Source organism: Accipiter gentilis, chromosome 24 (genome assembly GCF_929443795.1).
Source record: "Accipiter gentilis chromosome 24, bAccGen1.1, whole genome shotgun sequence".
NCBI lineage: Eukaryota > Metazoa > Chordata > Aves > Accipitriformes > Accipitridae > Astur > Astur gentilis.
Genome location: NC_064903.1, coordinates 21,535,716 through 21,561,350, shown reverse-complemented (window position 1 = coordinate 21,561,350; position 25,635 = coordinate 21,535,716). Strand labels below are relative to the sequence as shown.

General features: G+C 40.7%; 1 protein-coding gene across 4 annotated transcripts in view; it reads left to right on the top strand.

The window, feature by feature from the left end:
• Positions 1–25,635, top strand: part of DACH2 (dachshund family transcription factor 2) — a 313,869-nt gene that overhangs the window by 271,467 nt on the left and 16,767 nt on the right. For all 4 annotated transcript variants that reach the window (XM_049828092.1, XM_049828091.1, XM_049828089.1 and 1 more), the window contains 2 exons: positions 23,717–23,862; positions 24,387–24,534. In XM_049828092.1, coding sequence (XP_049684049.1) covers positions 23,717–23,862; positions 24,387–24,534 — 294 coding nt within the window. The remainder of the gene's footprint in view (positions 1–23,716; positions 23,863–24,386; positions 24,535–25,635) is intronic.

Genomic DNA, 25,635 nt, shown 5'->3' with positions numbered 1-25,635 from the left:
TGATGGCTAGACTCCGTGAGTGTGTTGCACTCCGTGGGACAGAAGGCAGTGTGAAGAGGCAGGGGTGTCCCCAGTGGCACAAAATCGCCTAGAGCCCTCAACCATTTTCATCTTGGCCGCTGTGACACTGAAGACATGTGGGAGGATAAGAGGTGTGTCTGCCATCACCACTTGGGCAGGCCTGGACCAAAAGAGAGACTGTTTGACAGTCGTTAGCTGCGTAAGGCACCCGTGAGTGCTGCTTGGGCTAGACCAGCATTCGTCTGCGGCAGCATGGAGGCGGCTGTGAAAAAATAGTGTAGTGCTGACCCTTCCTGCTGCTTTTCAGGATTGGCACTGTAGTTTGTTTCTCCTATGCAATGAACGTATCCATGTTTTGAAAGAATATTGCTTCTAAGCCTGTGCATCAGGACTGAATGATTATCTTGAATCTTACCTTGGTGTAAGTGGTGGCAAGAATGGATGGTGTAAATTCTCTTCATATTTTTTTTTTCTTTCTGTACCATTCTCTCATTGTATCTACTTTTTATTCTCCCTGTTCTCTATTTGATTTTTTTTCAGTATGTAATTTTGCTGCATATTTAAATGGCTTCTCTTTTTCGCTGTTTGTGGAATATGACTTCATTGATAAAAGTTCAAATTTGTGGCAAAGTTACAGTTCCCAGCTCAAGTTGTTATAAAGACTTAGGAATAACCTGCAAGTAATTTTACATAAACTGCTATAAAAATCATAAAAAGAAGGGGCTAGGCATACTTACATTTTTAACATTTTGTATTTATTTGATTACATGGTAATTAATAAAATTGATTACTTCATAGTAGATTTTTCTGCTTCATTAGTGCAAATTTGCAGAACTTTTCTAATTACTATTCTCCTTTGAAGAATAAATAATAGAGATAATATCAAAACTTTTTAAATAAATGAAGACTTAGTTATGGATACAGCTAGGCATTTTATATTTAAGTATATTCTGGTTTTTAAATGTTTTTATAAAAGTGCCGTCTTTACAAATACTTGAAGAAAATGTCAGAATTTAGGAGAAAGTATTTTTGTGTGAAATTATCAAAGATAAAAGGAAACGCAGAAAAGTTAAGCTTCTTAAACTTTCATTTTGAAAAATTAATTTTGTATCCTATGGGCAAGAAGGGATGTCTTTGTAGGTAATTCATGCTTAAAAATATGTAAAATCACTGTATGCTTAGCGAAGTCTGACGAGGTCTGAAGAGGAGGAGCACCCCATAGCATCAAGGGTGCTCAGAAGTGGAAGCATTTTAAATACCTTCTATGAACACATACTTGTAACGTAGTGCTATCTAACTGTGTTAACATCGAAGAGGGGCTTTTGCAATGTTACCGGTAGTTCACTACGCATCTAGTAGGCAACAGATCTTGGCTCTATGTCGCCCTGCTCTGGGGTACGGAGGAGGATGGGGCGTCGCAAGCGCGGTGGGTAGGAGTCCCCACTGAACGGTACCGCGCCGGCTCAGCCAGTACCCCCTTGTGCTTGCGTGCGAGCTCGCAGAGATGCGACGAATGGGTCAGCTGAGGTGGACAGGACTCGCTTCTACCATAGCTCCTCGTTGCAGGGTGATGCGTTGCGTTCACAGCTTAACTTCTGTTTCACATTAAAACATATGTGCTCATATGCCTTTTGCTTACATTTGCATTCTGGTGGAATCCGGACCACCAGGCAGTGTATGATCACAGACCCCTGGGTTTCCACTAGATAGTGCAAGGCAGTGCAGTCAATCGCACCGAAAGGCAAAAAGACACAAGCATGAAAGCAGTGTTAGAAAGTCCAGGGGACTCCATTACATGTGCACTGAAGAACTGTTATTTTAAAGGTGACTTGTAGATACACACACATACTTTGTAACCTGCTTTATCCGCAAAGGAGATTTGGAAGATACTCTTGTGCTTATTTGGTATTACAGAAATATCAGTAACATAATCTCTTAGACTTTCTTTTTTTTTTTGCTGGAGGTGTTTTAGAAAGCTGAAAGTGTGGAGAGGAGGCGTGGCACAGACTGTCTTCAGCTGGAGAAACAGTGTTTGAGACTAAAAAAATTATTCTTTCCTCTTGCTTATAAACAGTAGAGGTGAACAGGTAAAATAGGTATAACAAATACAAAAGAAAGAAGGTTTTACAGTGTAATTCAGATTGGAGTTGGGTTTTATAGTCACTCATGTTCACCTGGTCAGTAAAATCCCAGAGTGAAGACAGAGGAAACAAGATCTGATATTTCTAACATGAAAAATGAAGTACAGTGTTTTCTGCAGTGTGAGGAAATAGTTGTCCCAGATCCCGTAACAGTCTAGGCTACCAAAAGCTGCCACCATCTGAGGAGGATGATGCTCTGGTGAAGAGAGAGAGTAAGAAAGAACAGTATTTCCCATTGCTTCTGCCTTGGGAAGGAAAAACCTGGACATGTTCACAGTATGAACAAAGTGACAGAAGCAGTATTTTACACTCCTAGTGTGATTCCTTTACTGTTCTCACCTAGTTCTAACTGATCCCCTTTAAATATAATTCTGTTCCACAGTTTTCTCCACCTGCTGTTTTCTAAAACTCACGCATGTCCCCAGTCCACATACGCCATCATTCTTCAGTTATGCTCTCTATCCACATTTTACCCTGCCAATTCAAGCTTTATCCAGCACCCAGCTTGCTTGCCTGCCTGCCTTATTTTTTTAGTCTTTATGTCTTTTTTTTTTTTCTACAGGAAACAAATAAATCCATATATTGACATAGAAATCTCCAAGCTCAGAAACCTGCTCGGGTTTGGTGTGGGGTTTGGGTTTTTTTTTAATTTTTTAATTCTTTTTAAATAAGTACCACACCCCAAGAAAATTTTAACACTGTTAATGACTTCTAAGTAAGGTAAGTGTAATTGACCTTCTGTAATATAGCTGTCTGCAGTTGGTTCAGATCAACAAAAAGTCCAAAAGGCATCTCATAGATGGGTTATGTCGGAAATAGAAACTGCTGCTCTCAGAAATTCTGATTTTTTTTTTCCAATAGAGACCCGCAGTTCCCAGGCCTGCTGTACAACTGTTTACATGCCTTGGCTCGATAGTTGTTGGCGATTTTTCATTCTGCATGTGCAAGTCTGGTGCGTAACCGACGGTGGTGCGTCGTCACTGCTCTTGCAGGAGTTAGTCCTGGCGTTAGAAGCCACGTGAGGTACATCTGTGCCATCCCTCCCGTTCGCAAGTAGTTTATTTGTAATTGCATTGCAAAACCACGTCTTGTGCAAAGCCCCCTGGTAAAGGTCAGTTAGGTCTTAAGAGCAGTTGCCACTGAATCATTTGGATGGACTTGACCCTGAATCAAGGACTCTTATGTCATGGTAGAACCTGTGTACATGTGAAGTAACTGCTTGGAGTAAGTGGAAGCCCTCTGTCTTGTTTCCTAGTAAGATCAGAAGCTGTACATTGGAGGTATTCAGCATTGCTCAAGGAGTACTTTAAATTATGTTGTAATTACGGTCAATTCATTTCCCTTTGGAAGCTTGCCTTTAGATGGGCATGGTCTGGCAAGCTTCTCAGTCAGTTAACAAGCAAATAAAAACCCCAACAGCCACCTCCCCGTGCTGCCATAAAGAGGTCTATTCTGAAAGTTATGTGGAGCTGTGGAAGGCAGTTGTTCTGCTTCGAGCATGCCCTTGCGTGCAGCATTAGGCTTCACCTTTCTTTCACTGTTACTGGAGGAAGTAACTGATAGTGATCGACACGATTTCCTGGGCATAGTACATTCAGATTTTTATGATGATATTACCAGGACATATGTTTGTGGAAAGAAGATATATATATCTCTGTGTTTAGCCTCAGAATATAAACTCTGTAGAAATAGTATATTACCTGCATGAAACTGAAAATATGGGTGACATAGTGTGCAGGAATTGGGCCCAGCTTTGCTTACAAATCAGCTTGATGATGAGGCTGCAAAAGTTATATTTTCACTGCTTTCACATACTGAATTTATTAGCTTCTTGAAATTGATTTTGGATGCCTTTCATTTGCCATTGGGCTGAAGTCAAAAGCAAAACGATGATACACCACATTTTGCTCACTCATCTTTTTATTGCCCAACTATTGTTATTGAGTAAAAGACATTCAGTGTGTTTCCCAAAGGAGACAGAAAGCACATTTCATTTTCTTTTTAATTGACGAAAGTTTAACTGAATGCAAGTCCTGCAATCCTCAACTTCAGTATCCAGATGGCAGTTCTAAAGGGGCAGAGGGGATGGGGACTGGGATTCAGTTTAGATCAGGGCTGAGAGCAGAAGCCAGAAGGGCTGTCAAACTTTGTACTGTTTTATTTGCTTGGAAGGAATGGTGCAAAGTTAATATCGATGCAGTGCTCCGAAAGCGTTCAAGTAGTTATCTCTGGGAAGGTAATGTGAACTCAGCAGTATCATTGCTTTGATCTTTGGTTAAAGTCTTACAAAACTAGATTGCTGTTTGATTGACAACCTTGTCAGAGAGTGAATGAAGACTGACACTCTAATATTGAAAACGCAGCGTTTACAAAACTTAAAGCCCGAGTTTTCTCATGACACTGCTTCTTTTGTGGAAGACTGAATTTCACATTTATTTTTAAATAAGTCCATACCTCGCTGTGTGCAGCTAAAACTTAGGATTTTAGACCGCTGGCTTACAAATACTTCTTATCCTAATATCTGATGCAGGTGTGTTTATAGCAACTATAGTACTATCGTAATGTATTTGAAGAAGCAGGAGTTACTCTTTGGAGGCTTGAACATGGTGGTATTTATCACAACTCAATACCGAATGATTGATCTGACACGTGGGTGATCAATGCAGAGGTGGCAGACTGCAGCTTGGTTTGGGTAGTGTATCTGGCAGTTTCTGAGTGGGTCTGATACAAGAGTTAAAGGGTTTCCACCATATAATCCTATCTTGAGGGGTTGGCTTCAGCTATTGCTTATTCCTTGAATTGTCCCTTTAGTATCCTCAAATGAACAGAGGGAGAGTTACTAAAGGGGGAGTTAGTTCGTGGAGTAGATTTCTCCTTTCACGCCAGTAATCTGCTTAAGTGCCAGCCCTCTTCCAGCCATACCTTATTTCTTTCTAGCCAGTTTTAAAGTCCTGAGTTTGAAGCGTACCTTGCCTTCTCTGCCACTGCAGTCAGATTTTTCAGGCAGAGCTGGGCAGCCAGCTGTTGGTGGTGCTGCTTGAGCAGGGCGTGGGACGAGATGACCTCCAAAGGTCACTTCCAACCTCAACCCTTCCGTGAGTCTGTGATGTTCTGCTCTCCTGACATAGCCTTGATGCAGTGTCTTCCCATCAAACGTGCCTTTCTCCTTTGGCAAGTCTCTATCTTGGTCACATCAGTACGGTTGCTTCCAGCCCCGGTGTCCAGCCTGCCGGTTAGTCCCAGGGCAGGCTCTTCTCCACCTGTCACCAGGGTGAAGCCTTGAGATGTCACCTACCTATACTCCATCCATCAAAGGCTGCACTCTATGTGTACTTTGCTACACTTTCCTCAATTTCTTCTTTAAATCAGACAAGATAATATATTTTGTTCAGCTAGCAAAAAAAAAAGGGGGGGGGGGGGGGGCCTTAACTCCTACTCCTATTTTTATTTGAAATGACATTAACTGCCATGATTTAAGCAATGTGTAAGAATGAACCAGATTGTGTCTATTTCCAAATCAAAATACCTTACGCAAGGAAATGTCTCCCCAAAATAATAATCCTATATCATCCAGAGGTGTTAGTGAAGAGACTCTATTTATATGATGCGGTTTAAAAATAGGCATGCAAAAGATTTTCACAGGAGGGGCTGATGAGCTGTGCTATAGGGCGTGGGAACCACTTAAATTGGCTTTACTGTCAAAGCCAGGGTTTTCTGAGACTACATCATCAGTTTTTCCTGACCTTCTGATTCTCGATTTACTTCTGTATTGCTGAATTCTGAACACAGTTTTTTCCTTACCTCTTAGGTCATATATGTCTTACGAAAATGTGTGTGTGTTTGTGTATAGCATTAAGTATCTATAGAAATGTGCATAAACAACTTGCAAACTGCTATGTATGCAATATAATATCATACCTTTACTATAAAGTATCCTTTCTGAAAAACTATTAATTAAAAGCTAAGATTAAAGCCACTTCTATCAGCAATGCAGCTTTGCTGAATAAACCTTACATTTGACCATATTTTCGTAGTGGACATGTATAAGTCATGAGAATAATTACCATTTCATCATTTGAAGTCTGCGAATGAGTGATTTCAGAATGAAAAGCATATGTAGCTATGCTGATTATGCAGAATAAATTATTTTCAAACCCCAATTTATATTAGTACAATTTTATTGTGTGGAAAATGCATGTCCACAAAAAAATAATGATCACCTAAATTTTGCTGTAAACATTTTTAAAATATATATCTGAAATTCCTCTTGGAAACGTCTACAGTCTGCTTCCATATTGCAACACATATGGTAAGAAAATCTTGCTTGCAAGCCAGTGACTGTTTTTAAACAGTTTTCAAAATTGCACTGAATAATAGCTCATGTACAAAAATTGGTATGTTTTGTATTTTGTAACAAGCAGCTTAACATTTTCTAAGCTATGACAAATTTCTCCCTTGATAATTTGTAATGTAGTAATAGGATTAGTTTAGCTGTCCCTAATTTTTTTTATGTACGTAGGCACTGGTGGTATATTAGGAATACTTCTGAGTCATTCTGGTTCTGTCTTTTTTCTTTCTTTAGTCTTTAGAGGCCTCTGTGGACATAAAGGTTGTCGCTGTTGAAGGCTTTGTTCTGTTCTTGGTTTTCCTTCTTTCTCTCACTACATGTACATGTGTGTACATGACACATAACGTAGGTATTTAGGAACCAATTCTGTTGCTATGATTTTGATAAAGCATTTCTGGAACTTGTTGTATTTCGATTAAAGATTTACAGCTCTCCTTTTGCCTCAAACCTCATTTTTAAAGGCCAGAAGAGAAAAGAGACCCCAAACCATAAACATGTGAAGTAAAATATCCATAGTACCTTCGGTTAATGGTATTTCCTTCAAGCAGATAAGTTACTGAGCCCCCTTTTAAAACAAGAGTGTTAATTTACTGTTTCCTTTCATCTGTTGAAATAATTACTTTTCTTTTTTGCCTTCAATAGTTTGTTCTGGTCGTTAACATTTCTGTAAAATTAAGTTTGAAAGGTGCTTTTAATGTTCAGATAGACTGCAGTGCACATTTGACTGTTAAAATCAACCTACTTAAGGCAGAACTAATGTTTAACACTCGCAGCTATTTGAAGTAGTTCACTGCCCAGTTTAATGGTGCTGCCAAGGGCAATGGTCACATTACTTGCTATTATATTTTGGGGGGTTTGTTGTGCTGGCAATAAAGACAATCCATAATATTTCTGAAAACATTGGCTTAGATCTTAAAGACATCATTTTTCTACTAACAAGCTATAAACTGTCATTTCTTGGGGAGTAGCAGGCAAGAAACACTAACCCCTGCTCTTGGCCACGTACTCCATTTAGGAGCTGTAGTTGCGTGCTACGACAGTAGCGTCGAATGACTTTTCCTGCAAGCTCTATTGAAAAAGACATAATCAAACCGTACAAAAAGCACAGCGATGGTCAACTGCAGTGGGAGAAGTGATCTTATATAACAGGCATTGGATTTTTCATTTCGTATGGTATCGAGGCAGTTTTAAGACACGCGCACCGGCAGGTGAAGAGCAACCCTGGGTAGCCCAGCCTGGCCTGATGGAAACTTGGTGCCGAAGGTGGGAGGGACATGGTGTGGAGCCAAATGGGCTGCTGCACTGTGCACCATCTCACTTGTGGTCTTAGCCCGACCCGTAGCTTCTGTTTCGTTGCGGGTTTTTGTGGATTTTGCTGGTTTAGTTGCTACGAAAGTGGATGTCTCTGTCATGCACCCCTTGCGGTATAAAAATGCTCCTCCAGCCTTGCATTGGGAATAGAACTTCCCGATGGCCAAAGTCACTTGAAGCCATTCTGCTAACCCTTCTTCAATCTATGGATTTTAAAATGTAGGTCAAACAAGATTATTTCTGGGAATCTTCAGGCCAGTAGTACAGAAGGAAACGAAACCAGTTCTTTGTGTAGTGGGGTTGATGGAAACTTTGCTTGAGTCTTCAACAAGTCCGATGGGAAACGCATAGTGCAGGACAGCCCCGAGTAACCCACAACTGAAGGAGTGAATAGAGCGTATACATCCTATGTATTCCTATGCGAGGTCACGAATTTATAACAAAACAGCTGCTTTTTCTTCTTGGATAAGCAGGAGCAGACAGAGAATTTAAAGATTAAACAATACATCTTCTCAACCAGAAAAAAAATTATATATATTTACTAAATAGTGAGTAAAATTTTCCCCTTGGCTAGTCTAGGGCAATTTTACAAGCTTCAACAATGCTGAATGGATGTTATTGAGAAGTGAATTTGGCTCATTCTTTTTATGCTTTTAATAAATACCCAAGGGAAAGGCAGTTGTTCAAGGAAAATGAAATACAAATAAACATAGAATTTATTCTCAGTAGGCATTCTGGGGAACTTGGAGCTTGAGTTTTATGCCATGGGTTCTTTCCTGTTACTTGCAAGCAAAACTAAAATATTCATATAAGCTGTCAGTTCTCTGAAGTGAATTCATCCTTTTTAAAAAATAAAACAAAATATAGATTCAGCGGGTAGAACAGAAGCAATGTGAAACATAACAAATGACATTTCTGCTCCAAAGTACATCATTGTAATGGACCATATTATTCTGGACTGTGGATACAAATGATTTGTTTTTTTCCCCACAGCAACCTGTAACAATTCTTGAGACACAATCATGCACAAAACATCATTTGCAATTATCACAGTTTGCCATTTTCGTTTGCTCCATGCTTATTTCTCATTTGATTGATAATCCATGTACTTCAAGCTAATGAAGGTTCTTCATGCTGCCACTTAATAGGCATTACCAGTTTTTACAACCTAAATTTCAGGACAACATTGGCATTTTTTGTTTGAAGGAAAAAGAAAAAAAAATGTAGTAGCTTCACAGTGCATTTTTTCACATAGATTCCTCAGGTGCCACAGAGAAACAGTCAGTGAAGAACGTTCACTGGTATAATGAAGAATTTAGACTAATCATTTCAGATTAATCGTTGCCCAAACTTTCAAATAGTCCTTCAAAAAAAATCTGTGATTCCCCAAATAGTGTCCTGTGGAGGGTCAGAGGCACCTTTTTCGGACCCACTATTATTTTGATTACCAATTACTTAATTTTTGGTACTGGTATTGGTAGTATTTCCGATATTGAAAAAAATTTTAGTTGCATGGTCTTAATAGTTGTTGTTTTAAACAAATCATATGAAGAGACTTTTATGGTTCTAGACTGCATATCTAACTTAGATACCTTTGTCAGAAGTAATGCAGATTGATTTTTGAGTCAGTATTTACTACTAGAGAGTATAAATCCAGACTTTATACATCATAAAAGCAAGAACATATTGTACTGTTAGAGAATGACTGAGCTGCAAAGGTTCCACAGTACCTGAATAGAGATTGGCGCTTGAAAAACATGTATTTTATTTAATTTCTTGGAGGCTATGTGGAGAAAATACCTTTCCAGGTAAGGTTCATGCTTCATTAGTACTTTGATGCACTGCTTGTTTTTCATCGGTTACAGACTTGCGTGTTTGCATAAACCGCCCAGAAATAGCTTCGTCACCAGCACCATCACCTTGGGTTGCAGTCACCTTTGTGAAAACTTTCGAGCTCGAATGGCAGTGTGTACAGCATCAATACCTTTCAGAATTTTACAAAACTTGCTGATTAAATCTGATTTTAAGTACTACTTTCAGTCTAGAACCCTGCATTTTTAATAATCAATTAAAACGTTGTTTCATTGTTTTTATTCAGCGCGTATAAAGCACTGCTTGACATGTATTAGACCTTACATAGCAGTACACAGCTGTAGCCCATCCAGCTTTTTCCAAATGAGTTTGCACAAGGAATAAAAGATTGCCATCTGAGCAACACTGGCGAGAAGACAAAAGGCAGTTAAGCACTACAAAAAAAGAAAAGACCCTGTTGAGATAGAAATTTCTGAGCAAATGCCTCAATTTCACAGGGAGATACTGTAGCAGGCAATGTACATTGATTTTAGCACATGAAGTACATTGCATTTGGGATTCATTAAGCTTCATTTTGTGCACTATCATGAATGGGTATGTCAGCTACTCTCTCAAGTAATGCACAGTTTCAAAGCAAGGAGGTAGAATAAACCAAAGGGAAAATATAACGTGCCCCACAAAGAGAGTAAGCCAGTTTTAAAAGGAAAACGCTTGGTTGCTAAAAGCCATAAATCACAGTAGCAGTAATCAAAACGTAAACATTTTTGAAGGATTTTATGCTTACAGAGTTTTTAATATGACTTACACCAATAAGTTCATGCTCCTGGCTGACCGGGTGGGAATCCCACTACAAGGACAGATGCACTAACGGAGTGCAGAGCCTTATTTCTGTCATTTGGAAGAGAAAGTGCGGACAACTGCTTGATCCTTTTTAGTTATTCACTTTTTCACCGAATATGGGCAAGGTATTCCTGGTTTTGGTCACGGTTGGTTTTGCAACTTCTGTAGTTGCAGCAGGAGGATGCTTAAGATGGGGCTATTTGCTCTCCCCTCTGTTTTTCCTTGGGAGGGAAGAACAGAGCTGCAGAGCTCGCCGTGGCACTTCACCACCTCTCCAGGCACCAGCTGCCAAATCTAGAAGCCCCAGAAAGTGGCACGTCCATGAAGTTGGATTTTTCAGGCACCCACCAAATCCAGGGCTGGGTTGAAATCTGTTTGTGAATGTGTAAGAGGTCTGGAGTACTGGGTTTCTGTGTAATTTCTTTTGGTTTGTTTTTCATTGAGAAGCATGTTAAGTCCAAGAGATTTATCCAAAAATCTGTTTAGTAGATTTTATTTAGTAATGATGATGCCAGTGGCATTGTTTGTCTTAGTCTGCTATAAATTACAGTGATTTAGAAGCAAAGGGTTCACGAAGTTTCTCTTAAATTTTCCTAGAGTGATTGGTTTGCAATGCCAAATCACTAAAAGAATGGGATTGTATATGGCTGTGAGGAAAAAAAAAATGAAATCAATCTTTGTTCTTCATTGCTCCATTCTCCAGCTTTTGTGCTTTGTCTTCAGCAGATATTAGGCTGTTATTAATGAAATTAGCTTAAGCAACAGGGCTTTACTGCCAGACTTTGCTACATGCCGCATTCTGTAGCAGAGCATAACTTTATGCATCTTGCTGGTTCAGGTTGATGGCACAGGAGCTTGAGGTCTTGAGCAGAGCGAAGGGTAGAGGAAAACTGTTGACCAGTTGCTGGGAATTGTACTCCTGCACTGTACTAGTAACCTGTTAGAGGCAAACACAGGACCCTTGAATTAGCCTCTTGTGGTTTAAATACTGAATTTAACACTTTTTTTTCCGAGTGATGTTTCGTCTCAGATATATATTGGGAGTCACTGCTACCGAGGTGGTCACCGGAGAGGTGCTGCGCCCGTGAGGTGAGAGGCTCAGAGCGTGTGGCAGCCCAGCTCCTGCCGGCCCCGCGGCCGAACGCGGCGCTTGGCCTGATCCGAGGGGAGAATGCAGTGGATTCATGTCAGATAGCTGCTGCTTTCTGCAGGAAGTTTTCCTCTTTCTTTCCTTTCCCCGGTTGTTGATCTTTTAAAAGAGCACAGGATAAGTGACAGCAGTAGACTTAACAGTTATTAGGTTGCAAAGTAGTGGATGTGGACTACTTGGTGGTTAGCTTACATTTATACTCTGATCGCAGCTGCCGTTTGGGTCAGAAAGAGTTTTCCCTTTTGATAGATTGGCTGCGTGCTAGGAAAACTTGTCTTTCCCCAGAGCATCATGTAATTATTTGGTGGCGAAGAGTTGTGCTACGTTGCTATGGACGTGCGGCTCTCCACACCGAGAGCTGCTGTAATGCTGATATATGTGAGTCTAATCATTCTGTCACTGAGATGTAATATCGATACGCCAGGACAACATTTCTATCAGAGGGCCTATTACTTGCCCTCTTCGTTGAAGAGGGGAGGAGGACTGGGACAAGCCAAATTCGGACCATTTCTTAGCCGAACCCGTTCTTAGGGTTCCGAACAGAACCCTCTCCGTTACATTAGGGTTCGGTTCTGTGACCTTTAACATCTGCCGGAGGTACCAGCGCTATCTAAACGGTGGCACTGAGGAGCGCGGCCGCCCCCCGCGGGCTGGCTGAGCCCCAGGGTGGGAGATGGGCGCCCGTCTTGTTTTGTGCAGGACCCCCCGGTTGCTGCGGCGAGAGCCGGGCGGGCAGGAGGCCGGGGTGTGCGGCAGCCCCGAGCCCTCTGTCCGTGCTGCGGGACTGAGGGACGCGCTGTCTGCAGCGCGGGAGGGCTGAGGAGCTGGGGCAAGGGTAAAGTTTTCTGCGGGAGTCTACGGCAGGGCTGTGTCAGGAGTCGTGCTGGCGACAACTACGGCACAGAACTACTACTCACCTGTAGAATTAAAACAGGGAGAAGGTAGATTAAAAAGGGATGAATTTCTCATGCTTGATCATCAGGGTTTATAAAATCAATGTGTAACTGAACCGGATTCAAACGCTAAGACGTATAAGCAGAGTACTTCGTTGTTGACATCTGAAGAATTCCTAATTCATTTGGAAGGAAACTTTGAAGGTGATCATCTTTCTGGGTATGTTTTCCTGCTAAGGTAATCGTATTTCTCCTAGCAATCAGTTTTGAAAGTTGTCTTATTTCTACAGTGCAAAAATCCTGCTGGTGAACATCCCCCAATTGCACTCATAATTATTTCTGATTAAAAGTGCCCTGGCCTGACAGCACCAGGGAAATTAATAGGAGAAGCTTTCTACAAGTTTTAGAAGATGGGCAAAGACATACTCACTCCCTCTTAAAATTATTTAAGCAGGTGCTGTGGGAAGCCATTGCTTTTATAAGGCTCTTCAGATGTTTACAGCAAAACATTTTTTCCCAGTGATTGAATTTTTCGAAGTACTAAAATACCACGGAGAAATATGTTTCCCACCAGTTTTATGGCTCCCTGGATGCATTCTATACAAACCTTGTATCTGCCTGGACACAAACACTCTATTGCAAAAAGATATCTTGCCATTTTAACAAGCTATACTGCTTTGAAAGGATACACTGCATCACCAGTGGGAATGTCAGTACCTTAAGAGTAATACTTCTTTAAGGGTACTATTTTATTAAAGCAGACCTCAGTAATTTGTTCCTGACTGTTATACACCCTTATTTTATTAAAGGTATTTTACATCTGTGGAGGAGATTACTACCACTCCTATTTTCTCCACTGCTTGGCTTTAATGGATGGTGTGGAATATAATATTTATTAAGCCTAAGCAGGGGAGGACATAATAGCAGAATTGTCCTTTATAACCTATTTTACACAGTTGTAAAATAAACCTTAATAAAGCAGGAATAATTATCCACAAATATCCAGGAAATGGAGTACTCTGCCTGCTTCAAATATTTGGAGGACTTAACTGCTGGTTATACATGTGCTTTAAGAAATAGAACTCAACAGTAATAATATTGATCTTAGTTTGGTACTATTTTAAAATATATTAAGAGATGGAAGTATCTTTTGTGTCACGATTACTATGTTAGCATAAATCATACAATACGTAACTATAATCTCTATATAGTATTAACTGTGTATATTCCTGCAGAAGAAAAACACATTACAAAAATATTTCTACTTCCTAACTTTGAAGTTTAGAGTTCCTTTCTGTTATTCTGATGGCACCCAGAGCCCCGCAGCTGGCTCCCTGGCTACCAGTCAGTTCTGCTGGTGATCACTAAGCTTCGATGTCAGGGAATAACATCATTCCTTATTGCTCAGTCCTGTACGCCTTTAGATTAGCTTATGGCCAGAGAGGACTTAAGTTTACTGCCTGGACCCCACAAGGCAACGAGCGTCTTGATTCCAGCCTGGTTTTGCCCCAGGTTAGGAACACAGGCTTTGCACCGAGCATACGCACAGCTGAGATTTGATTAGTTCCCTGGCCCGGGAAGACAACTTCAAAAAGCCTTTCCTGGTGGCACATTTGCGGCTTTAGCGGGCAGGTGGAGTTTTTCAGGTGCAAAATGGGAACACAAGCATATGTGCCATACAGGTGAAAATTTGGTCCCGCTGATCACAGCTATCTGGAAGCATTTATATAGTCGTGTGGGTTTTGTGAATAGGGAAAAATGGAATCTTTCTAATGAGATCTGTTTCCAGTTATTGGTTATACTACCAAATACTGCAATAAAGGGAGTAGATGATGAAAATTATTTAACAGCACATTGTATATTTTTATTACAATGAGTAGAACATGAAAGAGATTGCCTAACTCTGGAGGCGCAGAAGGCCTTTTCTTGGGTACACGGTTTTGCTTGTCAGTTCTTGAGTACCGCGCTTACGGATGGACGTGGCGTGGCGTCAGCAGAGCTTGCCGTGACAGCCCGTCTCCCATCGGGCAGACCTGCGTAGGCGGCTTTTGCAGGCAGCTGCCGGCTTGTGCTGCCCGTTCGGCAAGCGAAGCCAACCGGGAGCTACCTCCTGTCCAGAAGGCGTGTAGCTGCAGTTAGCGCGGTGCTGGGATTGAGCTCCTGCCCTTCGCCCTCTCCCTTCTTCCCGGGTCCCCCGTGCGCAGTCGTTGGATGCACGCTAAAGCATGGTTTATTAATCTGAACGTGATGCTTGCTAATCACAGTTGTGTTTGGCCGGGAGCTGGCTTGCCTGAGGACATGGCAGAGCAGGCGGGATTCTGCCTGCGAGTGGACCTCACCGTCTGTGTGGTGGGGACTGATATTCTCCAGCCAGCTCTGGCTGCCCGTGCTGGTAAGCTGACAGTTCAGTTAACAGACATTTCTTCAGCTTGAACACCATCAGCCTGTTCCTATTTATCCTTATCACAGCCAGCCCGTGTTTCTTCACCTTTCTTATGCAATAATTTTACTGGGTTTTGTACTGCTTCTTGGATAGCTTTGTTCTTCTGTTTCTTGTACAATTTCTCTTCTTGGTGGCAGTCACTGGAATCTGTCTCAAAGGAAAAAAAGGAAAGATTTTGTATTAAGGACCTAATGCAGCTTTGCAAGAAACTGATTCCTGATCAGATATTCCAGAAGGGCTGGGAAAGCAATTCTTATCTTCCCCCTTCCTTCCTGATTTCCTCCTCCTGTTGTCCTATTTTTTATTAATTTTTTTTTTTCATAAATGAATATTGTGGAAATGATTTGGACTAAAGTTATTACATTAATTATCCAAACTGACATTTTTGCAGTGTGTGAAAGGACAGGGTGGTATGTAAAATAGATGCACTAAGAACACCTACAGTATGACAACAAGTAGCAGGGTAATTGCTGAAAATGAAGTCTTTTCTGCTATCCCTTCCCTTCAACATCTGTTGTTCCATATGGAGTCATAAATATTTGCAACAAAATAGTTGAAGAAATAATCTCAACATTAATAGGGAAAAGCTGAATCCGCCAAGAAAATTGAAGAATCTTTTTTTTTTTCTTGGCAAGTTCCTCCTACCCATCCTCATCTGACAGTTTAAAATCTCAGTAAAAGAATAGTCAGACTACAGTGATGCTTAAAAATCATCATGAAAAAAACCTTTGTGAATGTTAATAGGAGAATTAGCTGAGAAAAATGTTATAACCTCTTGATAATGGCCATGAGGAGGTTTTTGTTTGTTTTGCTTCATTTTCCTCCTTTCTTCCACGCCACAGTAATTTTATTACTAGCCTTTTATTGAATAGTTCACATTTTCACTTTTCTCTATTGTCAGTAGGAATAAAGCTTCTTGTCGTTGTGAGGAAGGATAAGGTACTGTTACTAGCTGAAAGTAACTAAATTGCCGTATGGAAAATGCAGCTCGATAGTACTTAAGCTTCTACGTAGATTAAGAAGCAACTTATAGCACAGGACAACTTTAAATGTTTTGGAATCCAGATTACCAAAACCTGCCTGAGGAGCAGCTCATAGGAGAAAGCAAGTATAATAATAACACAGACAAACTATAAATTGTAAATAATTGTTGTGAATATAAAATACAGCATTTTTGAAGGCTTTTTATAGACTTCTTAGTAGCCTTAATTGTACTTACGGTTCTCCTTACTGAACAGAATTTAATCAGGTGACATCAGTTGTATTTGTTTTTCTAAATCTGTACATACTGAACTTTAGACTGAAGTTACTTGCAATGAAACACTTTCGTTCTGACATCTAGCTAGTGAATTCCTGCACTTCTCAATTTCATTTTTTATTATTGCAAACTTAGTATCTCATCTAACCGGGGTCCTTTTTTTTCAGGTTTGAATTAATAAACTGTTTTCAGGTGTTTTTACCGTCAGTGCCATGTGAACATCTGAGTATATTGTAAATATGTTGAAGTTATAAATAGGTATAATTTTCTGTGTTATTAATGAGAGTACATTGATGAAAATGTCAAAGCTGTATAATTACGCACCTCTTGATAAAGACTGCGCAGATAAAGACAATTTGTAAACTGTAATTTCAGGCTTTTCTAGTGAAATTTTCATTTCTCTGCCTTTTGCCACCTCCTCCGATTCAAACACTAAGTGCCTGTTTATGTCGTCCTTCAGGAAAACACACGCTCATCATTCCTGAGAACAGGTCTATGGGAAGGTGGTGAACGCGTTGCTTGCGCGGTTTGCTTTCTCTTTTTTTACTACTCCAAATACTCACTTTTTTCCTAAGCTAGCACATTGCTCTAAATGTAACAGACATGGCTGTAAAAGACAATAAAAAATATTTCTTTAAAAATACAAGCAACAAAGGGAGGGATAAGGAGAATCTCCATCCTTTGTTGGGTGCAGAGGGAAACACAGTGACAAAGGGTGAGGAAAAGGCTGAGGTACTTAATGCCGCCTTTGCCTCAGTCTTTAATAGCAAGACCAGCTGTTCTCTGGGTACCCGGCCCCCTGAGCTGGAAGAGAGGGAGAGGGAGCAGAATGAAGTCCTCCTCATCCAAGGGGAGATGGTTAGCGACCTGCCACCCCGCTCAGACGCACACAAGCCTATGGGGCTGGATGGGATCCACCCAGGGGTACCGAGGGAGCCGGCAGAAGTGCTCACCACGTCACTTTCCATCATTTATCAGCAGTCCTGGCTAACCGGGGAGGTCCCAGTTGACTGGAGGTTAGCAAATGTGATGCCCATCTACAGGAAGGGCCGGAGGGAGGATCTGGGGACTACGGGCCTGTCAGCCTGACCTCTGCGCAGGGGAAGGTTATGGAGCAGATTGTCCTGAGTGCCATCGTGTGGCATGTACAGGACAACCGGGTGATCCGGCCCCATCAGCATGGGTTTATGAAAGGCAGGTCCTGCTTGACCAACCTGATCTCCTTCTATGACAAGGTGACCCGCTTAGTGGATGAGGGAAAGGCTGTGGATGTTGTCTACCTAGACTTTAGTAAAGCCTTTGACACCATGTCCCCCAGCGTTCTCCTGGAAAAACTGGCTGCTCACAGCTTGCATGGGTGTACTCTTTGCTGGGTGAAAAACTGGCTGGATGGTCGGGCCCAAAGACTTGTGGTGAATGGAGTTACATCCAGTTGGCGGCTGGTCGTGAGCGGTGTTCCCCAGGGCTCAGTACTGGGGCCAGTTCTGTTTCATAGCTTTACCAGTGGTCTGGACGAGGGGACCGAGTGCACCCTCAGTAGGTTTGCAGGTGACACCAAGTTGGGTGGGAGCGTTGATCTGCTTGAGGGTAGGAAGGTTCTATACAGAGGGGTCTGGACAGGCTGGATCCATGGGCGGAGGCCAATTGTATGAGGTTTAACAAGACCAAGTGCCGGGTCCTGCACTTGGGTCACCACAACCCCACACAACGCTACAGGCTTGGGGAAGGGTGGCTGGAAAGCTGCCCGGCAGAAAAGGACCTTGGGGTGTTGGTCGACAGCCAGCTGAATACGAGCCAGCAGTGTGCCCAGGTGGCCAAGAAGGCCAACGGCATCCTGGCCTGTATCAGAAATAGTGTGGCCAGCAGGAGCAGGTCAGTGATCGTCCTCCTGTACTCGGCACTGGCGAGGCCGCATCTCAAATACCGTGTTCAGTTTTGGGCCCCTCGCTACAAGAAAGACATGGAGGTGCTGGAGCGTGTCCAGAGAAGGGCAACGAAGCTGGTGAGGGGCCTGGAGCACAAGTCTGATGAGGAGCAGCTGAGGGAACTGGGGTTGCTCAGCCTGGAGAACAGGAGGCTGAGGGGAGACCTCATCGCTCTCTACAACTGCCTGTAAGGAGGTTGTAGCGAGGTGGGGGTCGGTCTCTTCTCCCAAGTTACAACTGATAGGACAAGAGGAAATGGCCTCAAGTTGCGCCAGGGGAGGGTTAGATTGGATATTAGGAAAAATATCTTCACCAGAAGGGTTGTCAAGCCCTGGAACAGGCTGAGTCGCCATCCCTGGAGGTATTTAAGAGACATGTGGATGAGGCGCTTAGGGACATGGTTTAGTGGTGGACTTGGCAGTGCTGGGTTAACAGTTGGTCTCAATGATGACCTTAAAGGTCCTTTCCAACCTAAACGATTCTATGATTCTGTGGTCTACTTTTTTCCCCCTTGTGTTGAAAACAATGAAAAGGTTTTACATTAAAGACTTCTTCAGGACAAAATCAATTGTCAGGGTGCTTAGGTGAGGGCTAGCTTGGGCATGGATACCGTGAAGCAGAGCATAGTTGATATTACTGTTTTGTGATAGTTTCCAAAAGCGTTTAAGGCAGCCTGGAAATGTATATATAATGATTAGATACTATTATAAAGTGAAGTTTCTTTTATGGCAAAGCTCAGTAGTGAAAAATGCTTGTGTGCTATCAAGTTGTATCAATCATTTGAAAATGAAATAAAGTCTGATTTAAAGCTAGTGCACTGGATTAATCAGCTACTCCCCAATTGCATTCATTGACCCTGTTCATTCGGGGACTGTAATTAAGAAAAACAGCAGTGACTTTAAATTTGGCACCTGAATCACAAGGTTAAAGCAGTAAATTTCTAAGTCTGATTGGTGCCAGGTTAGGAGGAGGTATCTCTTTTCTCACTGATGAACCGAAATGCTCAGCTCCTGGCAGAGGAGCAATGAGTGAGGGAGAAGGCAGCAGGCAGAGGTTTATGGAGGATTTTCAGAGTTATTAAGACACGGAAGACAGAACCCTGTCCTTGGAGACTTGCGTATACAAAACATTTGAAATAAACCATGCTTCAGATTACAGGTTTTTCATACTTACATTACTGTAAAAGAAAAAAATTCTGCTAGTTTCCAGTTAAGGAAGACAGAAGTTGCCAAGGTTTAAAATTAAAATAGGAAGTCTCACTTTTTGGAAAACTGGTTTTTTGCAGTCAAAAATTGCAATTTGGGCCCTAATTCTGTCAAAATACCCATGTTTGGACACCACTGCTTATCACTGTTGTGGTGAAGTAGGTATACAAGTGGAAGTCCAGGGATGTCTTGCCACTATAAGGATACGTCGGTTTAGATGATTCTGTAAGATCTTTGGGCAAATAATGCTATTTCAAATAAAAATGGATCTTTATTTTCGGAGATGAGTAGCACATACAACCCAGCTGATACTGCAGATTCTCTATTTTATTTTATTAAAAGTCAGAAAGGTCCATTAGAGTATCTAGGCTGTTCTTTTGTATCTCTGGACCATTAAATGTAATCGCCATCGCTCAGATATGAAGCTCAAAGAATTATAATTGCAATAAACTATTTCATCCCTTAGGTTTCTAAATTGTATGCTATGGGCAGGGAAAAGGAGTGACCCAGCTGCCATGCTGACATCTGTGTCCAAAACTGTCTTACTAGTGCTGGCTGCAGGCTTTCTGAGATCAGATGTCTTGGTTAGTAACTAACAGATTAATAATTATAAATTTCAAATAAATTGATACTCTTTTCTCCACATGCCACATATTTATTTTATGCATGAGTTATATTCTATAAGCTGCTGGAGGTGAATAATGCTTATACAGCTCCAGAAAGATAGAGTTTTGAAGTGTATGTGGAGAAGTAACTTGGTGGTCTAACCAGTGTTAGGCAAGATGTAAATTGTAGCTTTAATATTTCTGCCTTGTTTTGAGAGGGATGCGACATGTCAAGTGTATCAGGTACGTGAATGATGGGTTTAAAAGCATGCCTTCTGAAAGAATATAAACCAGCTGGCAAATAAAATTGCCTGTTGGTTTGGGCCACGCACTGTCATGCGGGGAGCAATTCACGTTACTCGTGCTCCCAGTGCTGCGTTTAGTCCGTAGGTTGATGCTTCGTTTTCCAATCCCTATTTCTGCAACTTAGGCAGAAGACAGAAGATGAAATACTTCAGTTTATTGAATTAAGAACAAGAAACTTTCTAGCAGATTTCCATGTGCTTTCCTGGGATAATTTCCATTCACTGTTAGTGTTTACTGTGTATTTCTTTCTCAGCAATATAATTCTTGCTTTCGTCTATTCATCTGGATGCCAGCTAGAAATTAAAATAAAAAGACTGCACTCTAAATGGATTCCTGAATGCTATTATAAAGCATGGCAGGTTTAACAAACAAGCTCGATAAAAGTAGTTCCTACTTTGCTTCAATAAATAGAAAGGTTGTTTGTGTCCTTGGTTAGATTGTAGTTGTCCTAGCTTTATTTCTTGCTTATTCTGTTGTACTAGATGTGTGAGTGCAGCTTCTAGCATTTACGTTTTTAGTGTTCTTTAAAATCAAAATGCTTAAATCAACATCTTTTTGTCTATTAAAGAGATGCATTTGATACAGTCCACAAAAAATGCTTCCAACACATGCCATTTTTAATTGCTTTACCAATTATGATTTCTCAAGTCTAGCTAATAAATTTCTGCCTAACTGTGCACTTATTCACAATATGGGCAAGATGTAGACACCATTCAGATGTGAAGACCTATTACAAGATTGAAATAGATTTCTAATGCATTTATCATTCATCTTTGCAGAGTGTGATTTCAATCAGAAAAAAAAAATGATGAATGGTTTGACAGTTTCCACCCATATACGCTAAAACATAATATGCTTCTTCTAGTTTTCAGCTATTACAGACTTTAACATGCAATGTGACCTTGGTCTGCAAAGCATGTTTGGTTAGCACAAAAACTTAATCATAAGAAGTCATAAGTAGAATCCTTCTTCTTTACTGCCCTTTTTCTGGGACTTGGAAATTTATTGCTTCTGGGACAGGTAGGATATGAACAATGGGCCAAATAGAGTCCAGGGTTATCTCATCTGTGTGAAAACTGCTGCTGAAAATCGATGTGACCTCTGCTACACTGTCATCCCAATTCCCACCCTCTGTGTCCTATTTGTCTTTTGGTAGAAGCTTAGATCTGTGTGCTGTCTCTATGTGTCTCTCTTGGGCCAGATTATCAAAATGAATCATTGCCTGCATACCTCTTATATTTCTATTTATTTTCCTGGTGTTGACTAGGTCTGATGAAATATGATTCTTTTTGCATTTGATCCTCACTGCAGCAAGCAGCACCTAATTTAGCTGTGTCTATCTCTTTAAAGAAGAGTAATACTATTTTGAAACTTCAATCTGCTGTACAGTAACATTACAAACCATAGACCATGCAACCTGTCTTCACAGTCAATAGTAATTTTCCTTTCAGCCAATTTAATGTTATTACTTTCATCTCCAAAATGTAGAGATTTCTAGAGATTTTAAAGCAGCTATAGTTTTGTTATGCATACTTCATGTATTACTTTCTTTTTCAAATGCCACTTCTGTTTAGTCTTTTGTGACTCCATGGCTTATATATTATTTCTGTGTAGCATCCTATGCAGCAACTAATCAGTTTATTTTAAAAACTCTGCCACTGATACAAGTTATTTAACTATGAGAAATGGTGTATCTGAATCAGCACAAACTCCATGGTCTGAGTACGTTACCGGAGCTGGGGTTTTTTAAAAGGATCATTTAAATTACGTGAACACAGCTCTAAAATGATAGCTACGAAGATGTGTAGAGGTTACTGGCTTTTGTTGTTATTAGTCCTGAAGAATCGTTATGAAGATGTTCCGTGTAATGAACTCATACAGTGAAAACAAAATGCTCCCTAAACAGAGATTTCAAAGAACACTTGAAAACTGCTAATGCTCCACGTTCGTTGTCAGTAGGTCTGTTTCAGAAACACAGCAAAAAGTGCTTGCTGCTCAATAGATGCTCCTGGAGTTTGTTAAACTAGATAATAGTACTGCTGGAGGGACGCTGTGGTTTAATTTGTTGTCAGATTCTTCCTGAATATATTTTTTTATTTTAATACGAGAGTGGGAGAAGGAGGCCTTTTGACTATGGTATGGTCTAATTGTACATCCTGGCTTTAATATGACCAAGACACTTGACAAATGAAACTATCGGGACTGGCTGTTGCCCTTAGAAAACACACGCATCGTGAACTTATGGTCAATACATTAGTTGCAAGCTTTACTAAAAAGCAGTTGCTGAGAAGATATTCTTCACGATTTCTGCAAGTGCAGGAACATAATACATATAGACTGGATTTCCCTGGAATATTACACAGAAATATTTTTTTAAGATTTCAGAGTAAAAGAAACATACAGAGTTTGGCTTTAAAGACTGGTAGATTTTAATTTTGTGGTTTTCAGCAATTAGCTTGGTGTTTAAAATGAATACGTGGGGAAGAAGTGCTCATAGGGATCTGAGAGAAGGTGGTACACTTACTGTCCTAAAATACGTTCAAATTATCCTATTCAAAAATGTGAGTTCATTGGTGATTCATGACAAAATTTAAAGGATTTTTGAAAAATAATTACTGCTGTTGTTGTTTCTCTCCGGATACACGTGTCTGCTGTCTGTGCACAGCTTGATCTATAACAACATGATCTGTTTGAAACAAGGAGTGAAGGGGAAGCCACCGGGTCCCGATTCTCCAATTTGTAAGAGATGCATCAATCTAGTTCTGCGCAGTAAATCGCAGGAGCGAGGCCTGTGCCGGAGCACCCTCTCCTCCCCAGCCGCTCCCGAGACCCCCAGGCACCCACCTCTCCTCATACCTTCGGTAGCGATAACTCAGCAAAGCATTTTTGGCTGCTGCCCGTGACTAGAAAGGCTGACGGTAGCAAGGTACTTGTTAAGAAAACCCGCACTGACACTTCACTGACAGTGTGGCGTTGGTGCTAGCTAAGCAGGAGGGGGTGACTCAGTGGAGATTATTTACTGCTGAGTATGGGAAGGATAACGTTAAAGGAGTAAAGAGAAGCGATACATTTCTTGATTAGAATTTTGTCAAGGTTATAGCAACAAGAAACGCACATCACAGAATGGCAAACACGATAGAATGAAGAAGGGACATTCGGGTTTAATGAACTGCGTAATACTGTTATAATTCTGTAGTATAATTCTGTAGAATTTGAGATATAATAGTCTATACTCTATTACAGCTGCATTATAGGCTTCAGTATATTTATTATTGTTCTGTACTATTTTGCAAACTTACCTTAGCAACAGTCACAGCTGCCCAAAGACTGAAACAATGTCAGTTTTACTAATGTGCTTGTATTTTGACTTCCAGGTAAACGGAATGCTAGTTTCTAGAAATGACTTCCATCTATATTTCCAATGCTTTCTGATGTTGCTTTTAAACCTATCTTTACAGAAGAGGTCCAAATTGCCATTCCAATAATGAAACCAACCTTAGATAAAGTCCAACTGGCTGGACAGGCCTTGCCTCCTGGATTTCCGGCGCCATTTCTTTTTGCTGATGGTCTTTCATCAGTAGAAACACTATTAACCAACATTCAGGTAAATTATTCTCTATAGGCCCAGGCTACGTCATGATAGATAAACTGTGTTTCTTTTTCAATCTCTTTAAAAAGTTTTACAAACTATTTTATATCTGCAATTCTAATTCCTTTTATTTAATGTCATGCTTAGGTTTCCACTACCTGGCATTATCGATCGTGAAAGGGTTTCGTACATTGTCTATTTGACTTAATAGTTGGCAATAATGGTCATATTAAAATTCACCAGTCTCATTATTCCTCCTTTGCTTTTCCCTGCAGTTGACCGAGGTCAGCAATGATACGGCACTCCGTTTGTAATAAACCACATCAGTAGGATGAATTGGCAAAAGCTATACTGAACGATTCCATGCCACAAAATTGTGCATACGTAACATTTAGCTACTTCAGATGCCCAGTTGCATTCCACCTCTATAGGTTCCTGCTTTTAATTTTTCTGGAGGGTGTAAAAGAAACAAATGGATTAATTTTGTCACTGCTGAAAGAAAATGGTATTTTCAGATCTTACATTTGTGTGTGTTTTAGGGCCTGCTGAAGGTGGCTGTGGACAATGCAAGAGTCCAGGAAAAGCAGATACAGCAGGAAAAGAAAGAGTTAAAGATGGAGCTTTGTAGAGAGAGAGAACTAAGAGAGAGCTTGGAAAGGCAACTCACAGCTGAGCTGCAAAGCAGAGGTGAGTGAATGAAAAATGGAGTTTAGATATCTATTAAATGTATAACCCTTTGGCATTTCCAGCTGGAGCTGTTGAGGACTCGGAGTTAACTGACATTCATACTTCAGTGTAATGCAGCAGTGGACTAGCACTGGTAATGAAAGATTTAAATTTAATAAAAACAGAATGAAGCACACTTTTCCGTAAGCAGACAGAACAGTGACTGAAGGATTATTTCCTGGAGGGCAACTGGCTGCAGAGAGTTTTGGCAGGTTCTGTGGAAGAAAGCTGATTCGGTTTCATGGCTTTCACATGTATTATTACCACTCCACCTGTGTATTCCCAGCCCGATTTTCTTCATTTGACAGCTTTAATTTCTTTTGTTTTCTGCTATTATTCTCCAAGCATTGAGAATCAGTCTCACTGTGAGAAAGATAGTATGTCTGTAATTTGGGTATTTAGGAGATTTTTTTTTTTTCATTACTTTACTACTTATCTAGCCCACATTTCTGTAGTTGAGGTGCTAGTCAGCTAGATTTTCTCATAGATAACTTCAGTGCAACAAAATAGATGGAACTATGAGAAATTGTCTACCCAAGTGCAAGATCTGAAGCAAATAACCCTAGATAATTTTTTTTTTCCTATCAGAAGAGTGAGATACAATAGAACTCCCCATATGGGGCCTTCTGAGACAAAACCATGACTGTTTAGAAGCTTTTGATAGTAATAGGCAATTAAATTGGTAAATCTGAATTTTTCGCTGTGATATTGCAAAGAAGGCAGTATTCTTTTTAAAATTCAAATCTCCATCTGAAGGAGAGGAATAGTACTTCATGTGCCAAAAGCTACTTCTAGATTACATCCATGAAATCAGAAAGATAAAACTAGATAAGACCAAAAATGTAGGTGCCAAGTACTACCTTCCTGTGCATTTCGGATTGAAATGAGGTGCGTAGAACAGAGCTGTCTGCAGCACCAACTCTCAGTAAGAGGCTACAAAGAAGAACACTTCTAAGTCAAGTTGTGAAGGGTCAGTAAATACTATTGAAGTTGTTAAATTGCAGTGGGTGTTCAGAAATGCTGCATCACCCCAGTCGCGGTGTGGATGAGACTGGTGTATTT